The sequence below is a fragment of the Protomyctophum parallelum genome (genome assembly GCF_964188405.1).
Source record: "Protomyctophum parallelum genome assembly, chromosome: 21".
Taxonomy (NCBI): Eukaryota; Metazoa; Chordata; class Actinopteri; order Myctophiformes; family Myctophidae; genus Protomyctophum; species Protomyctophum parallelum.
In genome coordinates this window covers 13,558,860-13,582,924 of record NC_139713.1, presented here as the reverse complement: position 1 = coordinate 13,582,924, position 24,065 = coordinate 13,558,860, and the positions used below count along the sequence as shown (strand labels likewise).

At 43.6% G+C, this 24,065-nt stretch overlaps 1 protein-coding gene across 1 annotated transcript in view; it reads left to right on the top strand.

The window, feature by feature from the left end:
- Positions 1-24,065, top strand: part of pnpla7a (patatin-like phospholipase domain containing 7a) — a gene marked incomplete at both ends in the record, with an annotated part of 97,446 nt that overhangs the window by 72,601 nt on the left and 780 nt on the right. Inside the window, 8 exons of the mRNA XM_083794357.1 lie at positions 3,122-3,278; positions 5,872-5,988; positions 8,585-8,654; positions 11,263-11,379; positions 13,605-13,753; positions 14,741-14,893; positions 16,592-16,711; positions 17,616-17,700. Coding sequence (XP_083650483.1) covers positions 3,122-3,278; positions 5,872-5,988; positions 8,585-8,654; positions 11,263-11,379; positions 13,605-13,753; positions 14,741-14,893; positions 16,592-16,711; positions 17,616-17,700 — 968 coding nt within the window. The remainder of the gene's footprint in view (positions 1-3,121; positions 3,279-5,871; positions 5,989-8,584; positions 8,655-11,262; positions 11,380-13,604; positions 13,754-14,740; positions 14,894-16,591; positions 16,712-17,615; positions 17,701-24,065) is intronic.

The following is a 24,065-nucleotide window of genomic DNA, read 5'->3' as shown; positions in this document are numbered from 1 at the left end:
ATGATGTCACATGCATACCCTCTATTTCCAGTACTTTTACTTCTACTCCATTACATATCAGAGCCACATTTTTTACTTTTACTTCACAACAATTATTTGAAAACTGTAGTTGCTGTAGTTACTTTGGAGATTTTAACTTTGATTAGAAAACATTGAAAATAGCAGATCTACAAGCTCACAATGTGACGCATTGTGAGCTTGTAGATCTGCTATTTTCAATAGATTTTGCACACATTTTGAACTTGTGAACTGGCACATTCTGCACAATGAGTACCTTTACTTTTTGATGCCGATACTTTTGTACTTTTACTCAAGCACATTTTCAATTCCGTACTTTTACTTGTAACGAAGTAGTTCTAAATTGCAGTATTGGTACTTTTACTTAAGTAAAACAATTGAGTACTTTTTCCACCACTGATTTTGAATAATCACCATAGTCGTTTCCATGTAAAAAAAAAAACTCAAATAAAACAAACCCACACTACACCCCTTGCTAGCAATTGAAAGAAAATGAACCATACATTTTACTTGGTAGCAATAGTATCGGCACTGGTTCCTTGATTTGTTTTGGGGCTTTTTATGCCTTTTATTGATAGGGAACAGTACTCCGACAGGAAAGGGGGGAGAGAGAGATGGGGAGTGACTCGCGGCAAAGGCCGTCGGGCTGGGGAGTCGAACCCACCCGTGGCACGCCGCCACGCCGCCCGGCTGGCTCGGCAGCCTAGGCGCCCGGACGGTTGAGCTAACCGTCCGGGCCGCTTCCTTGCTACCTTGTGCAGCCTCTAGTACTGTGTGTATGCAGGTACAAACAAACAGGAATTCATTATTGCCATTAATCAATTTTCACCGTTGAACGAACGTATATACAGTAACTCTTGCCCATTAGGGGGTAACGGTGGCACAGTGGGTAGCGCTGTCGCCTCACAGCTAGAAGGTCCTGGTTCCCGATTCAAATTGCAGAGGGCTACTAGGCAAGCCCTTAGATTTGTGGTACATTATTTCTGATCCCCTGTACTGTTCATTACTACCTGTTCACGCCTTCTTTTTTTTTTTTTTTAAGATATTTTTTTGCGGCTTACGCCTTTTTATTGATTTTTTAAGGGACAGATAGTAGGCTGACAGGAAACGGGAGAGAGATGGGGGGATGACATGCGGTAAAGGCCGTGTCGGGTTCGGGAGTCGAACCCGCGGCACACCGCGACTGGATCACCAGTCCGGTGCCCAGACCGTTACGCTACGGCCTGGGCCCTGTTCACGCCTTCTTGTGTATTTATTTTGTCTTTGCTTTTTATTCTAGGAGCTTAGATGCATCTTTCTACCCCAGTCTGTATCTGTCCTGTGCTTTCATACTCGGGTGCTGATAAGACTTTTTCCTTTTTTTTTTCTCCTTCGGTCAAGTCAGTTACGCTGGCGTTGTCGTGCCGCGACCTGCTCCCCAGTGCTCCGCGCAAAAACGCAGCTCTCACTGAAAACGAACTATAGGCGCGTTATGTCGCTTCACGTTTGAAAGGCCCTTTATACTGTATCTCTTGTCCACTAGTCCCTTCCTAACATTTTTGTCTAGTTTTTTTTTATTTGTTGACGAAATTGTCAATATATTTAGTCTCAGTTTTAGTTTTTAACAAACTAACAAACAAACAAACAAACTTGGTTTTTCTTTCCTACGAGTTCTGAATTCCCTTTCTCATTTTGTTTCACCTCTTCTCCTTTGTCTGTCTTGTCTTTGTTTTTGTATTCAAGGGGCGTCAAGGTTGGTCGATTGTTTTGCTTGTCTCATTTCTTTCATGTAAATACCATTGTGTTGACATTTCATTTCCATTTTTGATTTAGTTTTTTCATGCAAGAGACAAAGGGTAGAACGAATGGCATCTAAAGCAATAGCAGCAACAGATGGAAATGTGGGAATACGAACGTGGTGCAATACTCCTTTTTTTTTTTTTACTTTTTTTATTCAACGAATTAACCCATTTTGCCTGACCTCGAAATTAAAAAAAAAAATCTAAATCCTCCAGTTTTCTGAAATAAATATGTTCACGGTTTTTCAAAAATAGCAGGCCTACAAGCTCATAGCGCGCCACTCGGTGGCGCGCTATGAGCTTGTAGATCTGCTATTTTTCAATAGCTAAAGCATAAACATAATGCTAACACCAAAAGGGGTTCCCGTCCAGAATGGGTTAAGAATTATAATGAAACGCTCAACTCGAGTGTATCGCAGATTCGCACCCTCAGTTATTTTATAATTCGACTTCTGACATTTTGCATCCCAGCGTACTTCCAATTCCACGCTACAGGAATCCCCCCCGTCCGTCCGTCACTAATGTCAAGATGGCTCTCCACTAATGATTTTTGCAAATTACACCACAGGGCATGATAATGAATATCGAGTCGTTGTCACAATTCACACTCCTCTGACCTTAACGACCCTGCTATAGTGTCTGGAGTATATATGGCTGTGTCTGGGTTGTGTGTGTGAATGTCTAGGTGCATGTGGTGGCAAAATAATAGTCTGCACTAGAGCTGTCCCCGACTAAGGATTTGTATAGTCGACTGAGCACCCCCACCCCCCCCAAAAAAAGAGGCTTGTCATTAGCCAGATTGAGCACAGCAGGTGAGATTGAGATTCTGGAGTCTTATCAGGCCAGCGCACTGTGCGATTCAAGTCACAGGCAGTGGCACATTGCCACACAGCAGGCAGACACACTCCACATGCACATTGGAGATTGATTAAAAACAGTCAGAAAGCATGTTCAAATGTGTTTATGTCACCCACAGACCTAGTGGAATAATAGAGTAATATTTTGTGAAAGAAAATGATTAGACTAATCGAGGTCAGCCCATAGTCTGCACTAAAGCCGGCTTCCCCTTTTGTTCTGTGCGCCACATCGCGCTCTCTCACTGTCTTCCGTCTCTTCTCCCCCCAGGGGCTGTTCCCAGGTCTGTGTGTCACGTCGCGCTCTCTCACTGTCTTCCGTCTCTTCTCCCCCCAGGGGCTGTTCCCAGGTCTGTGTGTCACGTCGCGCTCTCTCACTGTCTTCCGTCTCATCTCCCCCAGGGGCTGTTCCCAGGTCTGTGTGTCACGTCGCGCTCTCTCACTGTCTTCCGTCTCTTCTCCTCCCCCCAGGGGCTGTTCCCAGGTGGGCGTGCTGCGAGCGCTCTGCGAAGCGGGCATCCCCGTCGACCTCATCGGTGGCACCTCCATCGGTTCCCTGATGGGGGCGCTGTACGCTGAGGACCGCAGTCACAGTCGCATGAGGATGAGGGCCAGAGAGTGGGCCATGGTGAGACCATTCCCACCCAATGCCGTCTATAATCCGGTCTCTCTAGCTGTGCCCTCGCAATTTATTTCACTGCACATGATGGTTATATACCCAATGGCAGCAGTGTAGTACATTTTCTCAAGTATTGCACTCAAGTACAATTTTGGTTTGACTTTAGTGGAGTATTTTGAATATTTAAAAAAATATTTGTACTTGGTTGTGTAACTAGTAACACTGTATATGCTAGTGCTGCCAGAATTGGCCAACATTTATATTCAAATATTCCTTTTAAAACACCACATGTATTTGAACAATTTTCGAATGATTTCGAATGTCGAATGTATACGATTTTGATATGAATATTGCAGAATAATATGCTGTAAAACGTTCTCTTTCTTCATGGTCCGGTCCTGTATGGGCCGCGGTATGGTGCTCAGAAATGCGCTCTCTTGAGTCTTGCGAGATGAAATGAATCATTCATAATTATCTTAATAGCCTAATATTTGTATAATATTTTAGTTTACGTGGCACAGAGTCTCGCCAGAACTCACACAGCAATTTTATTGTTATTTTTTTAAGTTGAATCTTAATTTAACATATTCGAATGTTCAATTGAATATGGAATATCCATTGGCAGCACTAGTATATGCGTGTACTTAACTATGATCTAGGTCAGTGGTTCTCAACCTGTGGTACGCGTACCACCAGTGGTACTTGAGCCCCCCCCAGGTGGTACGCGGAAAATCTTCCCAAAAGATCAGGGATGCCGTGATCTGATCCACAGATCGGATATCAGGTCGATATCAGCCAAAAAACGTGATCTGGATCGGATCGGACTACAGCGAAAATGACCGATCCCAAGCACTGCAAGCACTCCACTCCAGTCCATTCCAGTACTCCACTCCAGGCCATTATTCCTCCAGCAGTGTTCATAGACTGCTACAGACACAGTCATATGGACAGTAGCAGACTGCGCAGGCTGCGCTAGGCTAACCACTAGCCAGCACTGCTGCTGCTCGCATGGGAGTATTATATATTATAAAACGAAAAAGACAGCCGAGTGCAAAAAAATAAAGGGATGGATTTGCCACCGTGGCAACTACAGCAGCAAAGTTTCAGCCTTAGCTCCATGCAAGCTAATCTTTAGCATTGATTAGCATCAACATCTTAGTAGACGAGAGAGACGGAACAGCGCAACAAGCTGACAGCTGAGCATGACGACATGCTCATGTTCTTAAAATTATATCTCCCCACAGTCCCCAACAGTTTTGTTTGACAAATATGACCGCTGTTTGTCAATACTTATGTGACAGACCATGCTATGATGCTAATAACTGCTTAAGTGCTAACTGCCAACCAATGCTTAAATAGAACGGACATCACTATTACATTGTCACGGACAGACACAGTGCTGTGTAGGACAGTAGGCTACACGGTTTTTAAAGTGGGATCAGGGGTCCCCACTCCCAGCCAAATGATAGGTTCCATTTGTACACTAAGAGTTAAATTGACATTGATTTTACAATATAAACAAATAGAAAATAATAATTTGGGGTCCCAGAGATACAAATGGCTGGGTCCTTAATATTAAAATTATGTGAATTGATAGATCCATAAAAACACACAGCTGCTGTATTGGGGCAAATGAGTTTCAAAACCTGTATTCAGAATTAATGTGTATAGCCTACCTATGCTATTGATAAATGTATTAACTCAAAAAACCTGGGGATGCCTGTATGGCTCCTCATTGTAAAGTAGTTAAAGTGCCTGTTTTGTACAGCATGATTTTGGCTGACGTCTGTGAAAAATAAATAAATATTCTTAATTTCTTATTAGGAATAATTTTTTCTCCTGTGTGAACTGTGCATATATGTATATATTTTCACATAAGTTATAATGGTGGTCATATTATCATTTTGATAACAGTAGGTAGGTACCCGAAATCCATCATAAACCCGCCAAAAAAGCATCAATAACCACTAATAGCACGCGCGTGCACGTTTGGCGGTGGTGGTACTTGGAGTGATAGAAAAACTCTGAGGTGGTACTTGGTGTAAAAAGGTTGAGAACCACTGATCTAGGTAGTTCATTAATATTCATTTTCATCTTTTAAAACCACACAATTAGTGCTGCCCACGCTTGTATCCATAAGGTGGTACCCTGAGCCTGATGGAGGGGAAAGGAACCGGTTGGAATAACGTGTTCCTTCCATGCACTACAGTACGTTCCAACCAGGGAAACTCCCCCTCCGTCAGGTGCAAAGAAGCGGCTTGGACTCCTCATGCATAAAAGGAAGCATGAGGTCAAGTCCGTTGCTCTCCCTATGGTTGGCGGAGGGAGTGTAAGAGCCCAGAATTACATTAGATAATTGACCCTGGGTGAAAAATGGGTTACAAAAAAAGCTTGTAAATATGCAACTTTAGCTGTGTGGTGGTGGTGTTTATCTAATCTATAATTGGCATGCCCAAAAGGGACACCATGTTGAAAGTAGTCAAGGCTTGAATAAAATCTGCTATTTTTCTGTATGCGTAACGGGTGTGTTCACCCAAGTATAAATCACCCCCTTACTGGCGTTTACTGACCTTTACTGTGAACAACGCATTTTTTGCCGTAGGAGATGACGTCGGTGTTTAAGAAGGTTCTAGACTTGACCTACCCGATCACCTCCATGTTCTCCGGCGCCTCCTTCAACTCCAGCATCAGCAACGTCTTCAAGAACAAACAGATTGAGGTTTGGGCACCAGTTGGGATAGGGTTGAAACTATAGTGAAACTGCACATTTTCATAACTGATGTATTGACCCAATCTGACCATCAGATTCTAAAAAATGTCTTCTACATCCTGACAGTTTTCTGAAAAAGCTATGTTTCTATGTCAGTCATTTTTGTAAAATAGCAGACCAACAAGCTCATAGCGCGCCACCGAGTGGCGCGCTATGAGCTTGTAGATCTGCTGTTTTTCAATAGCTAAAGCATAACATAATGCTAACACCAAAACGGGTTCCGCAATCTGGAAAGGAGCCAGCTTAGGTGGTTTCGGGGCATCTGGTTAGGATGCCTCTCGGGGCGTCTCCCTATAGGGAGGTCCTCGAGGCACGTCCCACTGGGAGGAGACCCCCGGGGGAAAGACCGAGGCACAGTTGGGAGGAAACACATCGACTCACTGGCCTTGGAAACGTCTCGGGACCCCCCCCCCCCCCCCAGGAGGAAGTCACTAATGTTGCTCTGGGGAGGGACGTCTCTGGAACACTCTGGTGGAGCTGTTACCCCCGCGACCCGACTACGGATAAGCGGTTGAATATGGATGGATTAAATATAAAAATACTTTATTTGAATATGAAATTAAGTTACAATTAGTTACAGTATATGGTAAATGTTCACACATTATTTGAACTGACCTTTAGAAAATTGTCCTGCAGTCAAAAACGTAACTTTAACCCATTTTAGGCGGGAACCCCTTTTGGTGTTAGCATTACGTCATGCTTTAGCTGATCTACAAGCTCATAGCGCGCCACCGAGTGGCGCGCTACGAGCTTGTAGGTCTGCTATTTTTGAAAAATGAAAGACATTTTTAGAATCTGATCTCAGGTCAGAATGGGTTAATAATGAAACTGTCAGGATGTAATAGACATTTTTAGAATCTGATCTCACGTCAGAATGGGTTAAATGGGAGTTCACTGATGTCAGTCTTTGGGGCTTCGGTAGGGTTGGGCTTAGTATTGATGATTGGAGATGAATGATTTAATTAAAAATTTTAAAGGCTGCAAGTGATGATACACAAATATGGCATTTTACTTATAACCCATTTTGACCTTGAGGACGATTCTACAAATGCCTTCTGAATCCTGACAGTTTTCTGAAAAACACCACGTTTCTATGTTGGTCGTTCTCAAACATTTTCATGTCAAGTACCCCCCCCCCCCCCCAAAAAAAAAAAATATATAATTCATGTAATTGGCGGCCGACCCACCACCTGAAAATATGTTGTTCCAGGGGACCCCTCCCAGAAGCAAAGATTAGAGTTAAAAACGTTCGCTCTGAAAGAATAATATATTCCAAATTTGCGCCACATTTTCACCATTTTTTTAATATAGCAGACCTACAAGCTTTAACCCGCCCAGCACGGGTTAAAGCTTTCATGTCCAAAGGGAAACAGGGTTTGTAAACACTCAGACAATCCCTGCAGCACACCTGATAGCTATTATCAGTAAAGTAACTTTTTGGCTCATTCAAGTGCCTTGCTCACCTTGGATAGATGAAAGCATTACTCATTCGCTCGTTCCTTTCCCCCCCCCCCCCCCTGCCTGACCTTTTTAAGATTGTTAAAGATATTTAGGTGTCCATCATCTCAGCGTTGGCAACATGACGTTGCAAAATGTCTCTGTCCAGCAAAAGAAAAAGGAAAGTGTTGTCTCCACCAGGCCGAAGGCATGGGGAGAGAGTATGTTATGCACTCCGTCCGTGTGTTCGTGCGTGCGTCCGTCCGTCCGTCCGTTATCAGCTAATCTCCGGCAACGTTGGCCCGATCGATGCCAAACTTTGCACACACACTATCTCCATAGTCATGTGATCAACACGGAGTGGCACCATTTCCCATCTTCCATCCTGATTGGCTAAGATTGGCTTCCAAAGCTCTCATGATTGGTCCGTTTTGAACAAAATGCTACAAATCAAAAACGCAGTGTGCAATTTCTGTGAAATTATGCACGCACATTTCCACTAGGCCGAGGACGACATGCCACAATTTTGTTTTCTCCAAATCAGCCTCACGGTGGCGCTATAACAGGGCAATTCCTGTTTTTACCTATAACTGCATCGATCTGTATACAACTTTTGTATGCGCACTCCCTAGAGGCCATGGAAAAACATTTCCCCTGCATCCCTCCACATCTGCCGGTTATAGCGCCACCATGAGGCCGATTTCTTCAAAACACATTGTATATGTTAGACAGATTTCATCCAAATCTCACGCAAATCTGTCCACATGATCTCTTTAGTCATGAGATCAAGACGAGCCTGTTGGATTTCTCAGATTATACACTGATTAGCCTTCCAAAGTTTTCAGTACTAGCCCATTTTGTACAAAATGTCCTGCTCATCCAGAATTCTATCCTCAGAGATGCTGTGAGTGATCTGGCTCTGCATCTCCTCAACTAAATGAAGAAAACTGTTGCCAAAAAAAAAAAAAAAATCCTCCTAAACATTTTGCCAAACATCACACACACACACACACACACACACACTCCTATCCTCCTGGTGGAGACCTGTGAAGGTCCCGGAAGGGCACTTTTTCTAGTTGTTGATTGATTTTGTGTTTTTCGCATGCAGGACCTCTGGATCCCATACTTCAACATTACTACTGACATCACCGCGTCGTCCATGAGAGTACACACAGACGGTAGGTACATGAGAGTACACACAGACGGTAGGTACACACAGAGTACACACAGACGGTAGGTACAGAGTACATGAGAGTACACACAGACGGTAGGTACATGAGAGTACACACAGACGGTAGGTACATGAGAGTTAGGGCTGTCAGTTCACATCTATAATCCAATTCGAATTTCATTGCTTCATTATTTGTAATTTTCGAAAATATTCGAATATTTACATTGTTTATTTTAGCTCATATTTAGCCTATAATAATACACAGAATATAATACGATGCACGTTCTGTCCACTAGAGGGCCCCCCCTTCCAAACGTCAAAGCAGTACTTTCAGTTTCAGCACACAGCAATAATGGTTTTCACGGCACAAAATAGCGTTTAAACTGTTTTATTGAGCACAGTGCACTCAGCACGGTAAGATTGTTGTCTGTCTATAGTGCAAATGCATTTTACAGTGAACGTGAAACGTAAAACGACAGGCCTAGCGCGAGACCCACCGAATGCTTGTGTTTCCACGGACATTATGTCATGTCATTGCGGTCACTCTAAGCGCCGCCGCTCCTCCGGACATTTCGGAACTTTTCGGGGGTACCGCCTGGGTTCTGCGCGACGGGCTTGACCATGCGGAGTAGCCCTCGTCGGCCCGCTCAGGACCCACGGAACCGCGGGCTTGTCAGCGGCGGTACCGCGAGGCCACGGGGCCTTGAACGCACGAAAATCGAGCCTCCGAAAATATTTTCGAGACATTTCAACGTTTTTGACCGCGTGCTCAGCCTTTGCAATCGGTGCCCTTGTCACCTTCGTGTAGCTGGCTAGTCTCCGCTCATTTATCACCGGGCCACTAAGCCGTCTCTATTACGGTCGCGAGGCCACGGGGTCCGGAACCCGGCCCACATTCGCTCTTCACATGCAGTGGAAGCGGCCGGGGAGATTTCACAGCGGTAGATTCGTTACTCAATACATTTAGTGAGCGGATAAAACAAAATAAAAATATTAAATAGAATTAATAAATGATAAAAGCTCCATTCGAATGGCAATTTTACAATTTTAGCTTTCGAATATATATATATATTTTAATATTCGAATTTCTTTCATATTATGAAATTCGTTCTGACAGCCCTAATGAGAGTACACACAGACGGTAGGTACATGAGAGTACACACAGACGGTAGGTACATGAGAGTACACACAGACGGTAGGTACATGAGAGTACACACAGACGGTAGGTACAAGAGAGTACACACAGACGGTAGGTACAAGAGAGTACACACAGACGGTAGGTACAAGAGAGTACACACAGACGGTAGGTACATGAGAGTACACACAGACGGTAGGTACATGAGAGTACACACAGACGGTAGGTACATGAGAGTACACACAGACGGTAGGTACATGAGAGTACACACAGACGGTAGGTACAAGACAGATTTTTTTTATTAGTGATGGGAAATTAATCTGCAAACGCATCGGTATCGGCCGACTTTAGTTGTTTTTAGATTAACCCATTTTGACCTGAGATCAGATTCTAAAAATGTCTCTTCGATTTTTCAAAAATAGCAGACCTACAAGCTCGTAGCGCGCCACTCTGTGCACATCCATCAAAGCTGTGTTCAGACACAAGTCAGGTGTCAGACACAAGGCAAGTGTCTTGAATGCAGCCCAGTGAGGTCATATGTCGACCCCGCCCGCTCACCTCCGCCCCACCCCCTCCTGGTGCTGTGGCCATCTTGGATCCTAAAAACACATGTGAGAGGGGTGGGGCCGAGAAAGGCCCTTATTGTACTCTTATGTACACAGGATGTAAAAATAAAAATCACACCCGTGTGAAGTGAGGGGCGCTCTTATCATCGTACATCTTCAAGCATCATCTCATACTGGCCAATCAGAATGCCCGTTGCCTGTGATTGGTTGGCCGATTTGCTCGTTTACATATGGCGTAAATGAATCCCTTTTAATGTCGATTAATGTTTTGATGATTAATTTATGTCACATTTAGCGGAATTCTGACGTAATCTCTGACGTGTGGGGACAAAAGCTGTATATAGGAGGGGCTAGCGGGCCTCAAAAATCACACCCGTGTGACGTGAGTGGCGCTCATCATATCATACATCATCATCATCTTACATCATCACATTCCGGCCAATCACAATTTTCGCCTTCAATTTCCTGCCCTCACTAATCCTCAATTAGTGCTTTGCTCAGTCAATCAAATCATTGCTAAAACAAACACACACACACACACACACACACACACACACACCAAGGCTGGGCATAGGAGCGCCCCTCAAAAAAAGATCCCAATATAAAGTGTAATATTGTGTGTCCCAGGTTCTCTGTGGAGGTATAAAGTGTAATATTCTGTGTCCCAGGTTCTCTGGGGAGGTATAAAGTCTCATATTCTGTGTCCCAGGTTCTCTGTGGAGGTATAACGTGTAATATGCTGTGTCCCAGGTTCTCTGTGGAGGTATAAAGTGTATTATTCTGTGTCCCAGGTTCTCTGTGGAGGTATAACGTTTATTATTCTGTGTCCCAGGTTCTCTGTGGAGGTATAACGTGTAATATTCTGTGTCCCAGGTTCTCTGTGGAGGTATAAAGTGTAATATTCTGTGTCCCAGGTTCTCTGTGGAGGTATGTGCGTGCCAGCATGTCTCTGTCTGGGTATCTACCTCCCCTCTGTGACCCCAAAGACGGACACCTGCTGATGGACGGAGGCTACATCAACAACTTGCCAGGTTTCTCATTATTGGTTGTATTTGCACGAGATCATCACGACCGAACCACTGCTTAATTAATAAAGGCACACAATACTGTGTGTGTGTGTGTGTGTGTGTGTGTGTGTGTGTGTGTGTGTGTGTGTGTGTGTGTGTGTGTGTGTGTGTGTGTGTGTGTCTGTGTCTGTGTCTGTGTCTGTGTGTATGTGTACAAGGTCGCCAGCTGTTAACCTTCTAGTTTTCTGAAAAGCCTTATGTTTCTGTGTCGGTGGTTCTCAACCTTTTTCATGTCAAGGAGCCCCGGGAATTATCTGTATTTGGCCTGCCGACCCCCCCCCCCCCCATCTGAAAATATGTTGTTCCACGGACCCCCCCAGAAGCAAAGATTTGAGTTGAAAACGTATGCACTGAAAGAATACCCACATTTTCACGATTTTTCAAAAAATAGCAGATCTACAAGCTCATAATAATGCTTAAACGCCAATATAGGGGTTCCCGTCCTGAATGGGTAAAATGAAATTACAGCGCATGAGCTGCAAAGACACCTGCGTAAACCAGCGTGCATGGTTAGTGTTTGACGTCGTCAGACCACAGCAGCTCAGCCTATATACCAGGGTTCCCCAACACATTTTCCATATTTTGCCATATTTTGACTAGGGTACGAGGCTGGGGGCCGAGTCCGGACTCGCTTAATTAATTAAGCGAAAATTAGTTTTTTGTAATTTTTTTCATTAATGAATTAAGCTTAAAGGAGAATTCCATACTAAAAGACTTTCTTACCTTTCTTTGTAGTTGTTACGTCCCCAGGGCTTTAGCAGTGATTCTCATATTAATTTGAAGGATGCCCAGTTTGACATAGGCTACTGACCCCCTTTAATGCCATTTATATCTGTTACCTAAAAAATAAAATAAATAATGGCCCGCGGGCCACCTATTGGGGAGCCCTGCTATATACTGTACAAGGTGTGAAAATGCCTTCAGCCTAGTCAAAAAGAGAGGGATATGAGAAATATATGATTAGAGCGGATAATAGCAAAGATCAACCGCGATACTCTAGTCACATCATATACACATTCCTGGGTCATAATAGCCAAGACACCATGGTTGAGAACACCGCCAGTACCACGACCCAGTCTCCCCTGCAGACTCAGGTCTGGCTGTTCTGTGTGTTCATATAATGCCTTCACACTGGTCAGGGCCGGATTAACACCTCTGAGGGCCCCTGTTCCCCCCCCCCCCCCCCCCCCTTAGGCACAGCCCCCCCTCGGACAGGAGGGGGAAAATAATAATAATTGTAATAAAAACAAATGTGTTACTAGGCCTAATAAATATGCAGTACCGGCGCCTTATCCTGGTTAATTGCCTGTGTCAGTTTGCTCATGCATGTGGAGAGGGAAAGTAAAAGCCACTTTTCCTCGTGAAAATGCGCGAAGATGCGCGTGCACGAGACGCGCTGAAGTGTGCGCACCCCCTACTGAACGCTCAGCACCTCCTACTGTAAATATCTTCCCGCGGCCATGACGGTCGGTACATGGCGCTGCTTGCGGTTATGGTTATAGGTTAGGGTCTGAGGTTAGGTTGTCGGTCTAATGACGCTCGGACGAATAGTTTGTCGCGCATCTTTGGGAAGTCAGTATGGTCAGAGATGTTGTCCAAAATGTCTGTAAATCTGCAAATCCCCATATATGGAGCTTGAGGCTTTGTGCTGACTCGAAATTCAAAGAGAACCGTTTTTCCTAACAGTACACAGTCCACCAGGCCTTTGAAGCCTTGTCACACACTATCCCCTTTGGATTTGAACCCGATGAACAAGGAAAGCCAAAGGACAGTTTAAAATGCCAAGCAAGCCCCCATCCTTGTTGTTGTCATCCTGTTAGCGATAGCTAAAGTTGTGTGAGCTTGTAGATCTGCTATTTTCAGCACGCAACCAAGTGTAAAATAACTTATGCTGGATCTCTTGTCCACTACTCCCTTCCTGACATGTTAGTAGTTTAGTAATAGTTTTATTTGTTGACAAAATCGACAGTATATTTAGTCATAGTTTTAGCCACCATACCTTAGTTTTCATTTAGTTTCCATTTAGTTTCCGTCAGTGAAAAAAGGTAGTCGACGAACATTTTTTGTCATAGTTTTAGTCGACGAAAACAACACTGACACACACACACACACAGGCACTCTTTAAGCCTTCCACGATAAAAAATTATAAAAGTTGGGCTCAATTCCGATGTTCTCCTTGATCCTTCCAGCTGACGTAGCGCGCTCCATGGGAGCCAAGGTGGTGGTCGCCATCGACGTGGGCAGCCAGGATGAAACCAACCTGACCAACTACGGTGACTCCCTCTCAGGATGGTGGCTGCTATGGAAACGACTCAACCCCCTGGCCGAGAAAGTCAAGGTAAAGAGAAGTGTGTGTGTGTGTGTGTGTGGGTGTGTGTGTGGGTGTGTGGGTGGGTGTGGGTGTGGGTGTTAGTATTAGGATCACAGCTTGACTGATTAGGCATGCACCGAATGGGAAATCCTTTGCCGAAAACCTAATACCGAATATAGGAAACAGTTGGCCGAAAACCAAATAGCCGAATATGGTTGTGGACATCTTGAACACCATTGCGTGTTGTTTTCGTCGGCTAAAACTAAGGCGAAAAATGTTCGTCGACTACCTTTTTTCACAGACTAAAACTACATAAAAGCTAAATAAAAATGAACCTATGATGACTAAAACTAAGACTAAATATAATTGTATTGACAATGAGTCAGGCACCCAGAACTTGAGGCAAGTAAATTGACCCTATATGGGAGCCAACCCCCATACCAGATCAGTGGTCTTGCGGTTAGAGTGTTCTTGCTTAATGTAAGTCGCTCTGGATTAAGAGCGTCTGCTAAATGCCTAAATTGTAAATTGTCCGCCCTGAGACTGGGAGGTCGGGGTTCAATCCCCGGCCGGGTCATACCAAAGACTCAAAAAATGGGACCCAATGCCTCCCTGCTTGACACTCAGCATCAAGGGTTGGATTGGGGGTTAAGTCCCTGCGACATACTAGCGTCATGTCCAGTGAGGTGTACTTGTACATCAAGCTGCCTCACGCTACAGAAACAGGAGATAGGCTCCTGCCCCCTATGGGCCTCATGGCTCTGCAAGGCTACTTACTATGGGAGCAAACCCAGGGGCAAAGCCAGGAGGGGAAAGAAGCGTACCACCTAATGTAGACGTGGTGCGGCGCGACAGCTTGGCTGACAACACTGAGAGCTCAAAGAACCTGATGTTGGATAGGAAATTGTGGAAGGGCAGCGATCCAGGAATCCCGAGTTGGTCTTGGCTAGACCTCACTCTCGCAGCAACTAACTAACTAACTAACTAACTAACTAACTAACTGTATCTATCTAGGTGCTGAACATGGCAGAGATCCAGACGCGGCTGGCCTACGTGTGCTGCGTCCGGCAACTGGAGTCGGTGAAGAGCAGCGACTACTGCGAATACATCAGACCTCCCATCGACCGATACCGCACTCTGGAGTTCGGCAAGTTCGATGAGATCGCTGTAAGTCACACACACACAGTGGCTGGTGGATGGATGGGGGTCTTAGCATTTTTTTTTGTGTGTTTGTTTTTCAATTCCATTTCATTAACTCTTCCATCGCCACTAGGGGGCGCAAAAAGGCCCTGACTGCCAGTTTAAATAATTTTTTTAATTTAATTTTTTTTTTGCCCAACGTTATACACGTTTTAAAAAGGCGTTAAAGGTGTTGTTGGTGCTGTGGGAGTTGCTAAAAAAGAAGTTAATTAAGTCCTTGGCAGACATTGAGTTTTAACAATCAGTGTTGTTTTCGTCGACTAAAACTAAAAGGCGAAAAATGTCCGTCGACTACCTTTTTCCACTGACGAAAACTACATGGAAACTAAATGAAAACTAAGCTATGATGACTAAAACTGAGACTAAATATACTGACAATTTCGTCGACAAATAAAAACTACCGGTGGACTAAAATGTTAGGAAGTGACTATAGTGGACAAGAGATCCAGTAGGCCTAAGTCATTTTACAATTAGTTGCATGCTGCGCTGTGACGTTGTGTGAGCTTGTAGATCGGCTATTTTCAGCAAGTGTACAAACAGTCATTACGACGGCATCATGGCCCGCCAAAAATACATTTTAGTCGACTAAATCAACTGTAGATTTAGATTTATTCTAAAATGTGACTAAGACTAAATGAAAACTATTCAAGAGACTCTGACTAAAACTAAAATAAAAAGCAGGAAGTCTTTAACCCCTTTTGGTGTTAGCATCATGTTATGTTTTAGCTATTGGAAAATAGCAGAGCTTGTAGGTCTGCTATTTTTGAAAAACGAAGAACGACTGACATAGAAGACATTTTTAGAATCTGATCTCAGGTCAAAATGGGTTAATTTGGCAACATGATCTTTGACCTTGAGTGAGCTCAAAAGGTCATGATTGCTTAATATAAATGCTTGTGGGTAGGATTTTTCTTTTTTTTTTGGCTTCCTAGTGATTTCTTTCTTTCTTTTCTTTTTTGAGGGGTGCTAGCCCCTCCTATATTCAGCTATTAGTGTAGATTTTCGTCTTACACAAACTTAAATTCCCTTTTTGACAATGAATGGATAATTTATGTCATATGCAGATTAGCAAATCTGCAGTTTCTGTCCTAAATTAAATTAAATTCCCATTGACATTGATGATGTACGACGAAAAGAGCGCCCCTCACTTCACACGGGTGTGATTTTTACAAGCATTATTATTATTATTATCATTTCAGTGTACGGTATGACTTCTGAACAACCGCTGTCCCATTCATATCAGCTTGGTGGCGTATGTTAGCCAATATATAGTACAATTACGCTTGACACACAGGGCTGGATCTAACAGGCACTTTGGGCACGTGCCCACGGGGCCCTTGGCCCTTTTAGCTCCACAGAAAGTTTCCCTGCTAATCCGAATGAAATAAATGGTGCCGAAAAAAGATGAGTGTTTTATTGTTGGTGAGAAGGGCAGCTGAAAAGTGCAATTGCGTGTAAAGCAGCAACAATGCGCTAGATTGGCTGTCACTCTAGGGGGGCGGTAGGCGACCGGAAATAGGCCAATAGAACGGCATAAAAAAGATTTACGTGTGCATGTGAAGGGGGGGGGGGGCCCTTCGAGCTTCAGTGCCCTCAGGGGCCCTCAGAGGTGTTAATCCGGCCCTGTAATGACACAGCATGTGTGTGTGTGTGTGTGTGATCCAGGAAGTGGGCTACCAGCATGGCAAGACCGTGTTTGATGTGTGGGGTCGCAACGGTGTGGTGGAGAAGATGTTGAAGGACAGACACCAGGAGGAGTTCCACAAGACGCAGAGCAACAACAACGTAAGCATGGAAGGCAGTACGTGGCACACGTGCACAGATAAGACACCAGGTGGCGCTATAGAGCACCTGCCCTTCTTTGCCCTCTGGACGAGCAATGTGCCCTTTTGAAAAAAACTCCGCAATTTGGGAGAATCAGAGGTAAATGTATTTTTTTCTAAATCTGATAACGTGGAAGCGGATGGAGCCAGAGTTTTCATTATATATATATATATATATTATTATTTTTTCTTCATATACCTACTCTTTTTAATCATTTTTGAGTGGTGCAACCACTCCATTAATATCGATTCATTATCCAATTACATTTCAAAATATTCCTCCTCGCTGTGAGCCGTATGTATATTGATCTACTGCTACACAATCCAATGATATTTATTTTTATTTTTCTTATTGAGTGGTGCAACCACTCCTAGTATTGACAGCTAATACCCATGACCAAGACCATATAAACACCCCTAATCACAGAGAAACAATTGGAAATAGAGAGAGAGAGAGGGGGGAGAGAGAGAGAGAGAGAGAAAGTGAACATGAAGACACTAATTGCAAAGTGAAGGAAATGATAGTGGAGATATAAGACAATGCCTGTTAACCCATTTAGAACTGAGGACGATTCTACAAATGTCTTCTGAGCGTGGCACTCGGTGCTATTTTTCGGTGCTATTTTTCGGTGCTATTTTTCAATAGCTAGAGTATAACATAATGCTTGTAACACCATAAGGGGTTCCCGAACTTCCCGCCCCAAAATGGGTTAAGGAAAGTGCTGCATAAGAGAGATGGGGCTACAGATTGGAGTTGAACCTTTTTGCAGGGACTTGATGCAGCATCAGATGTACAGTATACTGTATGCTGCCTCTGTAAAAGAAAAAAAGTCCACCATACCTTAATCATGTTAATGTGTGCGCAGGTGATAACATGTCCCAACGCTTCGTTCACTGATCTAGCAGAGATCGTGTCCCGCATTGAGCCTGCCAAACCTACCTTAGTGGATGGTAAGTTACACACGCGTGCACACACACACACACACACAGCTCCGCCATATAGGGCAGCAGAGATGGCACACTTTGCCCTGCCTTTCTGCCTCTTCTTTGAGCCGTCTTTGGGCCCAAGTTGTCCGACAACCAGTCCGTGGGTATAGCCTCGGAAACCCAGACGTTTTTATTTCCAAGGGAGAAAAAGAAAGTCTGGGACCGAGTCCACTTCAATTAGGCATAGAGTAGCGCAAACGTCGATCTCACTCTGATTTCTGATCGTCTGCACCTTTCGTTAAATTGACGCACACACGCACGCACACGCACACACACGCACACACACAAACTCCTCTCTCTCTCTGTCGCTCTAATTAATTAGTCTCATGTCGCGTAGCTGTGTCCCGGTGGATCCACCCCAGGCTAGTCCGTGGGTGGATCACCATAGAGCACCGAAGTCTGACGTCACTTTCAGTAGAGGGCGCCAGTACACGGGTTCATGTATTTTTGAGTGGTGCAACCACTCCAAGGAACAACAACGTCCGTGTCCGCCTATCCGCCTATGTGACGTTAACCCACCCATGCACCTATGTTACTATGAGCACGAGTATGACTATTAGTACCAGTAGCTGTTTGCCAGAAACAGAGACAGAGACAGTGCAGCACTGTTGCCTGCTAATGAGAGAGAGAGGGGGGGGGGGTGGGGGGAGAGTTGCACCACTCAGTTCACACAGGTGTGATTCTTTTAATTTGCATTGAAATCACCATAGGGCGATTTTTAGGTCGCTTCATATATGAACTGTGTTTGAAACATAAACCGATCATCCCGGCCTTTCTGTCAGGGGGGGGTGGCTGTGCGTCGTCAATGATGTCCGTTCATATTTGATACAGCCAGTTTCTGGAGAAAATGGAATTACTTTGGCCGCAAAAGCCTTGAAACTACATATGAAAGCAATGCCGCTGCTAATATACGTCACGCCCAGCTGTCAACACATTGCGTTCCTGAGATTCCTCGTTGACGTAAGCTCAGCTGGCGGTGACTCGACTCGTACTAACCACAAAACATTAAATATCAATACATTTTTATTTATTTTTTTACTTAATTAACATGTCAGTTTCTGTTGTGCAGAACGGGCAGCTGCAACCACCACCTATACCCGGAAATGTAGTCTCTGGGTTGTTTGACTCGTTTCTAACGCTTATTGTGTTACTCTTTGGGTATATTTGTACATCTCCACCGTCAGTCGATGCTTCATATCCATATGAGTGAAAAGGCCGGGGTGATCGGTTTATTTTTTAAACACCGTTCTTATATGGTCAGAATTGTATTGAAAGGATAGCCCCTTGAGATGCAGCATCTCATTTTAGAGGGGGTCCCGTACACAGGGGAAAACATTACATACAGTACAGTGCAGTTACACAAATAGACAGTGCACAATAGACAATTCAGACATGTACAGATACAGTTAGCTTGCTCAGCCTCTCCCACCCACTCCCCCACCCCCCCCAACTCTCTCAGGACAAGCATATTGAGACTAGTACAGTACAGTGACTTTAAACTAAGGGGTCAGAAGTAAACGGCAGTACGGGCAGTGTTGGTAGCATGAACAGGTTTTGACGTGTGAATACAGGGAACTCCTGAGATCTAAAATCCCCCCTATGGCGATTTCAATGCAAATAAAAAGTACACGAACCTGTGGACTGGTGCCCTCTACTGACAGTGACTGTCAGGACTTCGGTGCTCTATACACTGACACGAAATTGCGTATTCAGGGCGGAGTCACCACCCCCAGGGTAAGTTGTGATTTGCTCTCGTTCACTGCAAGGCAATTTGCGGCATTTCCAAAACAATATTGCGCAGAGTAGCGATTATCAAACGTATTTGCAATGCCATACGTTGAAAGATCTGTTGCCCGTGGACAAGGCACGTTACCTCCGCAAGTTAGATATTATCGGCATAGATGTTTGTCCGTATGTGATTAAGGATTGGAAAAAGTTGCATTGGCAGCCATAGAAAATTCTGCCCAGGGTAAAAAACCGGATGTGACGTTTTTGGGCGTTCCTGTCTTGTTTCGTGTCAGTGTATAGGAAACACAGTTCTTAGAGGGGTCGTCGGGTAGCGTTGGCTGTTGGTGGAGTCCACTGGTGAATATAGTTCCTTCTTGTCTATGCAAGTTACATAGTCCGCAGAAGTTGAAAATGCATCCATGCACCTGCAGTTTCACATAGTGATGCACCGAATATTCGGCCACAGAAGATATTCGGCGGAGAACGGCTAAAAATGCATTTTCGGCCTATGTGTATGCAATGAATGCATTCAAAAGAGCTGAGTAAATGTTTTATGGACCCATAATAGTGATTAGTATTTAAGTGGAGTTTTGGCATAACCATTTATTTTGCCATAAATCAGGTAGCTTTAAGGACAGCAATGGTAGGAAAAAAATATATACATATAATATTAATCATCTTCTGTTTCCTATATTCGTTTTCGGCCAAATATGGTTCCACTGTATTTAAAGTAAGTAGACTGATGTGAATTGGCTCCAGTTTTAATATTGGGGTGTGCCAATGTGCTACGCTTTATTCCAGAATGTCCCTCTGGGGATCAATAAAGGTTTATCTTATCTATCTTAATAGGGAAGTAACTGTTACAATGGCTGGCTGTTTCCTTCTGTCTCATAGCTGGGGTAGATAATATTTATATTGAGCTAAATGACCTGGATCCATTTCTACTCCCACACACACACATGCTCGCGCACACACACACACACACACACACACTCGCGCGCGCAAACGTTGTGGAATTGCCCATCCCACCTTGTAATTTCAAGTGTCCTGAGGATTAGATGGTTGGGGAAAGTAAATACATAATTTGGAAAAGGACAATCTATGGAAATCACATCGGCAAATAGTGTAGGAAATTGTGTCGAAGGCGAACATCCGTAATGATTGCATGACCGTGTCCAATGTCCATGTGGCCGCTTGTGCATTCGTGCGATACGCTTAGGAAAAACAGAGTAACAGTGACTGTAGTACGTACGAGAGGGATGTTATAGCATTGCTGTGCGTAAAACCCTTGTTGCAAAGACAAATGCACAGTGTTCAGTGTTGTGAAGCCCATAGGAACTGGACCACAGAGATGTGGGGAAAAAACACAATATGCCCCATATTCCCATCATGACGTTTACTTGACTATTATTGTCAAACCAATACTTGCCATTAATCTTTTAGTTGTGTTTTTGGCATTGAACATCGGAACGTATATTGTATAGATAATAATATAGTTAACTTCTTTGTGTCTTTTAAGGGTGCGTAAGTACTTTTATGTGAGTACAATTTTGAGGTATTTCTACTTGAGTATTTCCAATACTTTTACTTCTACTACATCTCAGAGCCACACTTTGTACTTGTACTTCACTACAATTTTGGAAATCTTTAGTTACTAGTTACTTTGGCGATTTCGATTTTGATTAGAAAACGTACATTAACCATTTCAACCCTATACATTTCGGCCATTTGAAAATAGCCGATCTACAAGCTCTACAATGCGTCTGGTTTGCGACGCATTGTGACCCCTCGACACTATATGACTCGGACACATTGGCGCCGTTTCGCAGTTGAAGCGAGGGAAAAGCGATAAAGATTCCGAGACAGAATTAATTAAAAATAAAAATAAATCTTTATTGGGAAAACTACGGATTTCCAATGCTCTGCGCCAAGAAATGGAACAGTTGGGGGCAGCAGGGTAAAGCACCTTTTATATTTCTGTACATGTTTGGAGCATCTGCGGAGGCTGGCGGGTGTCGTTCTACCCGCCCATGGTGCGTGAGACCTCAGCCCATTCTGACCTGAGATCAGATTCTAAAAATGTCTAATACATCCTGACGGTTTTCCATTCTGACCTGAGATCAGATTCTAAAAATGTCTTCTATGTCAGTCGCTCTTCGATTTTTCAAAAATAGCAGACCTACAAGCTCTTAGCACGCCTGGCGTCGATTCTACAAATGCCTTCTAAATCAGTTTTTCTGAAGTCAGTCGTTCTCAAACATTTTCATGTCAAGGACCCCCAAGATTATGTGTAATTGGCCGCCGACCCCCCCCCCCCCCCCCCCCCCCCCATCTGAAACAAAGATTTGACAGTTATAAACGTTCGCTCTGAAAGAATATACATTCAAAGATTTCTGCCGCATTTTCACGATTTTTTTTCAAAAACAGCAGACCTACAAGCTCTTAGCGCGGCACCGAGTGCCGCGCTAAGAGCTTGTAGATCTGCTGTATTTCAATAGCTAAAGTATAACGGAATGCTTAAATCACCAAAAGGGGTTTAATACCGCCCAGAACGGGTTGAAGATGTCAGAATCGATTAAAATACGTCAACGAGAGTAAATCATAGGCTAGCGCGACGTAATTGTTCAGGTTAATTTATTTGTTTGTTCCCCGAAGGGCGATTTGGTGTACAGGCCTTACAGCGTAAGCATAACAGGCAGACAACATGAATCACATAATTGTGAGGGTCGTATGCGGCCTGAATGCGGTTTATAAAATTAATTATATACGTTATTTACTCTTATTGTTGGTGTTTTCTTGTTTTTATTTGTCCAACTATATTGTAAAATGAATGTTACGCAGAGAGTAAGTATAAATTGACGGTTGAAATCCCAATTTAAGTTATGGACAGACGCCGACACCGAAACATGGAAATACATTCACATGCTCATATAGAAAGTAATTAAGAGGCCTTTGCCGAATCTCATTCCTGCTCAAAATATAACTCCAGGCTCCAGAAACAATTTAATTTTAAAATTACATTTGGTGCCAGTGTTTAGTTGCCACCTTATTGTCGAAATGTGTTCCCCAGGCTTTTCAATCACTTGAATGAGAATGAATGCAAATGGGAATCAACACCATGGTCCATGGGCACAATTTGATGAAAATGGGATCTTTAGTCCACTTCAAGGTTTGGGGATTTAAAGGGACTGTGACATAATTATAAAAAAATGTTTTTGTAATTTTTCGTATTTAAATTTTATCGGGTCAATTCAATTTCTGAGGTCAATTGCACCCAAAGAAAAACCTGAACTTTTAACATTCAGTAGATTAGTAGCCTCGGAAACCCAGACGTTTTTTTATTTCCAGGGAGAAAAAGTCTGGTACCGAGTCCACTTCAATTCGGCATAGAGTAGCGCAAACGTCGATCACTCTCTGCTGATTCCTGATCGTCTGCACCTTTGTTAAATTGACGCACACACTCCTCTCTCTCTGTCGCTCGAATTAATTAGTCTCATGTCGCGCAGCTGTGTCTAGATTCTCCCGGCGGATCCTGCCGGGAGCTGCCTATATACCATAGAAAGCATAGGTGGACCCCAGGCTAGTAGATTAGTGGTCCGGTGGTCTTCTGGCTCAAAACACATGCTCTGATTTCCCTGTGGATTGTGATGCGAGGCCTCACTCACACCTTTCCATCTAGCGTACAACATTGACGCATGCTAGATGTAAGCAAGATGTAAGTGTCATGGCCGCCCCAATGCATTTCCAATGGAAGTCACATGGTTTGATTGTTTTGGACTATTTTGGACTACAAGCTGTTGTATGGCTTTCGGCTGTGTTTCGACTGCCCCCCCCTCCACCTCATACAACACAAATGTTGTGTCAAACCATGTGACTCCCATTGGAAATGCATTGGGGCAAGATGTATCACACCCTTTGTATACAACAAGCATACATCAGTCTGTTGCGAAGGTGTGAGTGAGGCCTAAGAGTCCACAAATAATCCCATATATGACATTACAATTTGCTAGCTAGATGTCACTGTTGAGGCCTATTTGCCTGACCACAGAAAATCCACTGTGAATGTTCAAAGTTCAGGTTAATTTTCATTAATTCTGGAAATATTAATGTCAGGGAAACCTTTAAAAGCTTGGATATTATGGATCTACAGTGTTTGTGAGTTTGTAGCAGGTTGTATTCAGTGGTGGAAAAAGTACTCAGTTGTTTTACATAAGTAAAAGTACAGATACTGCAATTTAGAACTATACTTTAAGTAAAAGTACGGAATTGAAAATGTACTTGAGTAAAAGTGCAAAAGTATCGGCATCAAAATGTAGGCCTACTTAAAGTATACCAAAAGGAAAATTACTCATATTGCAGAATGTCCCATTTCACAAGTTCAAAATGTGTACAAAATCTATTGGAAATAGCCGATATACAAGCTCACAACGCATTGTGGGCTTGTAGATCTGCTATTTTCAAATGGCCGAAATGTATAGGGTTGAAGTGGTTAATGTATGTTCTCTAATTAAAATCTCCAAAGTAACTAGCAAATAAAGTTTTCAAACGATTGTAGTGGAGTAAAAGTACAATTTTTGGCTCCGAGGCCTCACCAACACCTT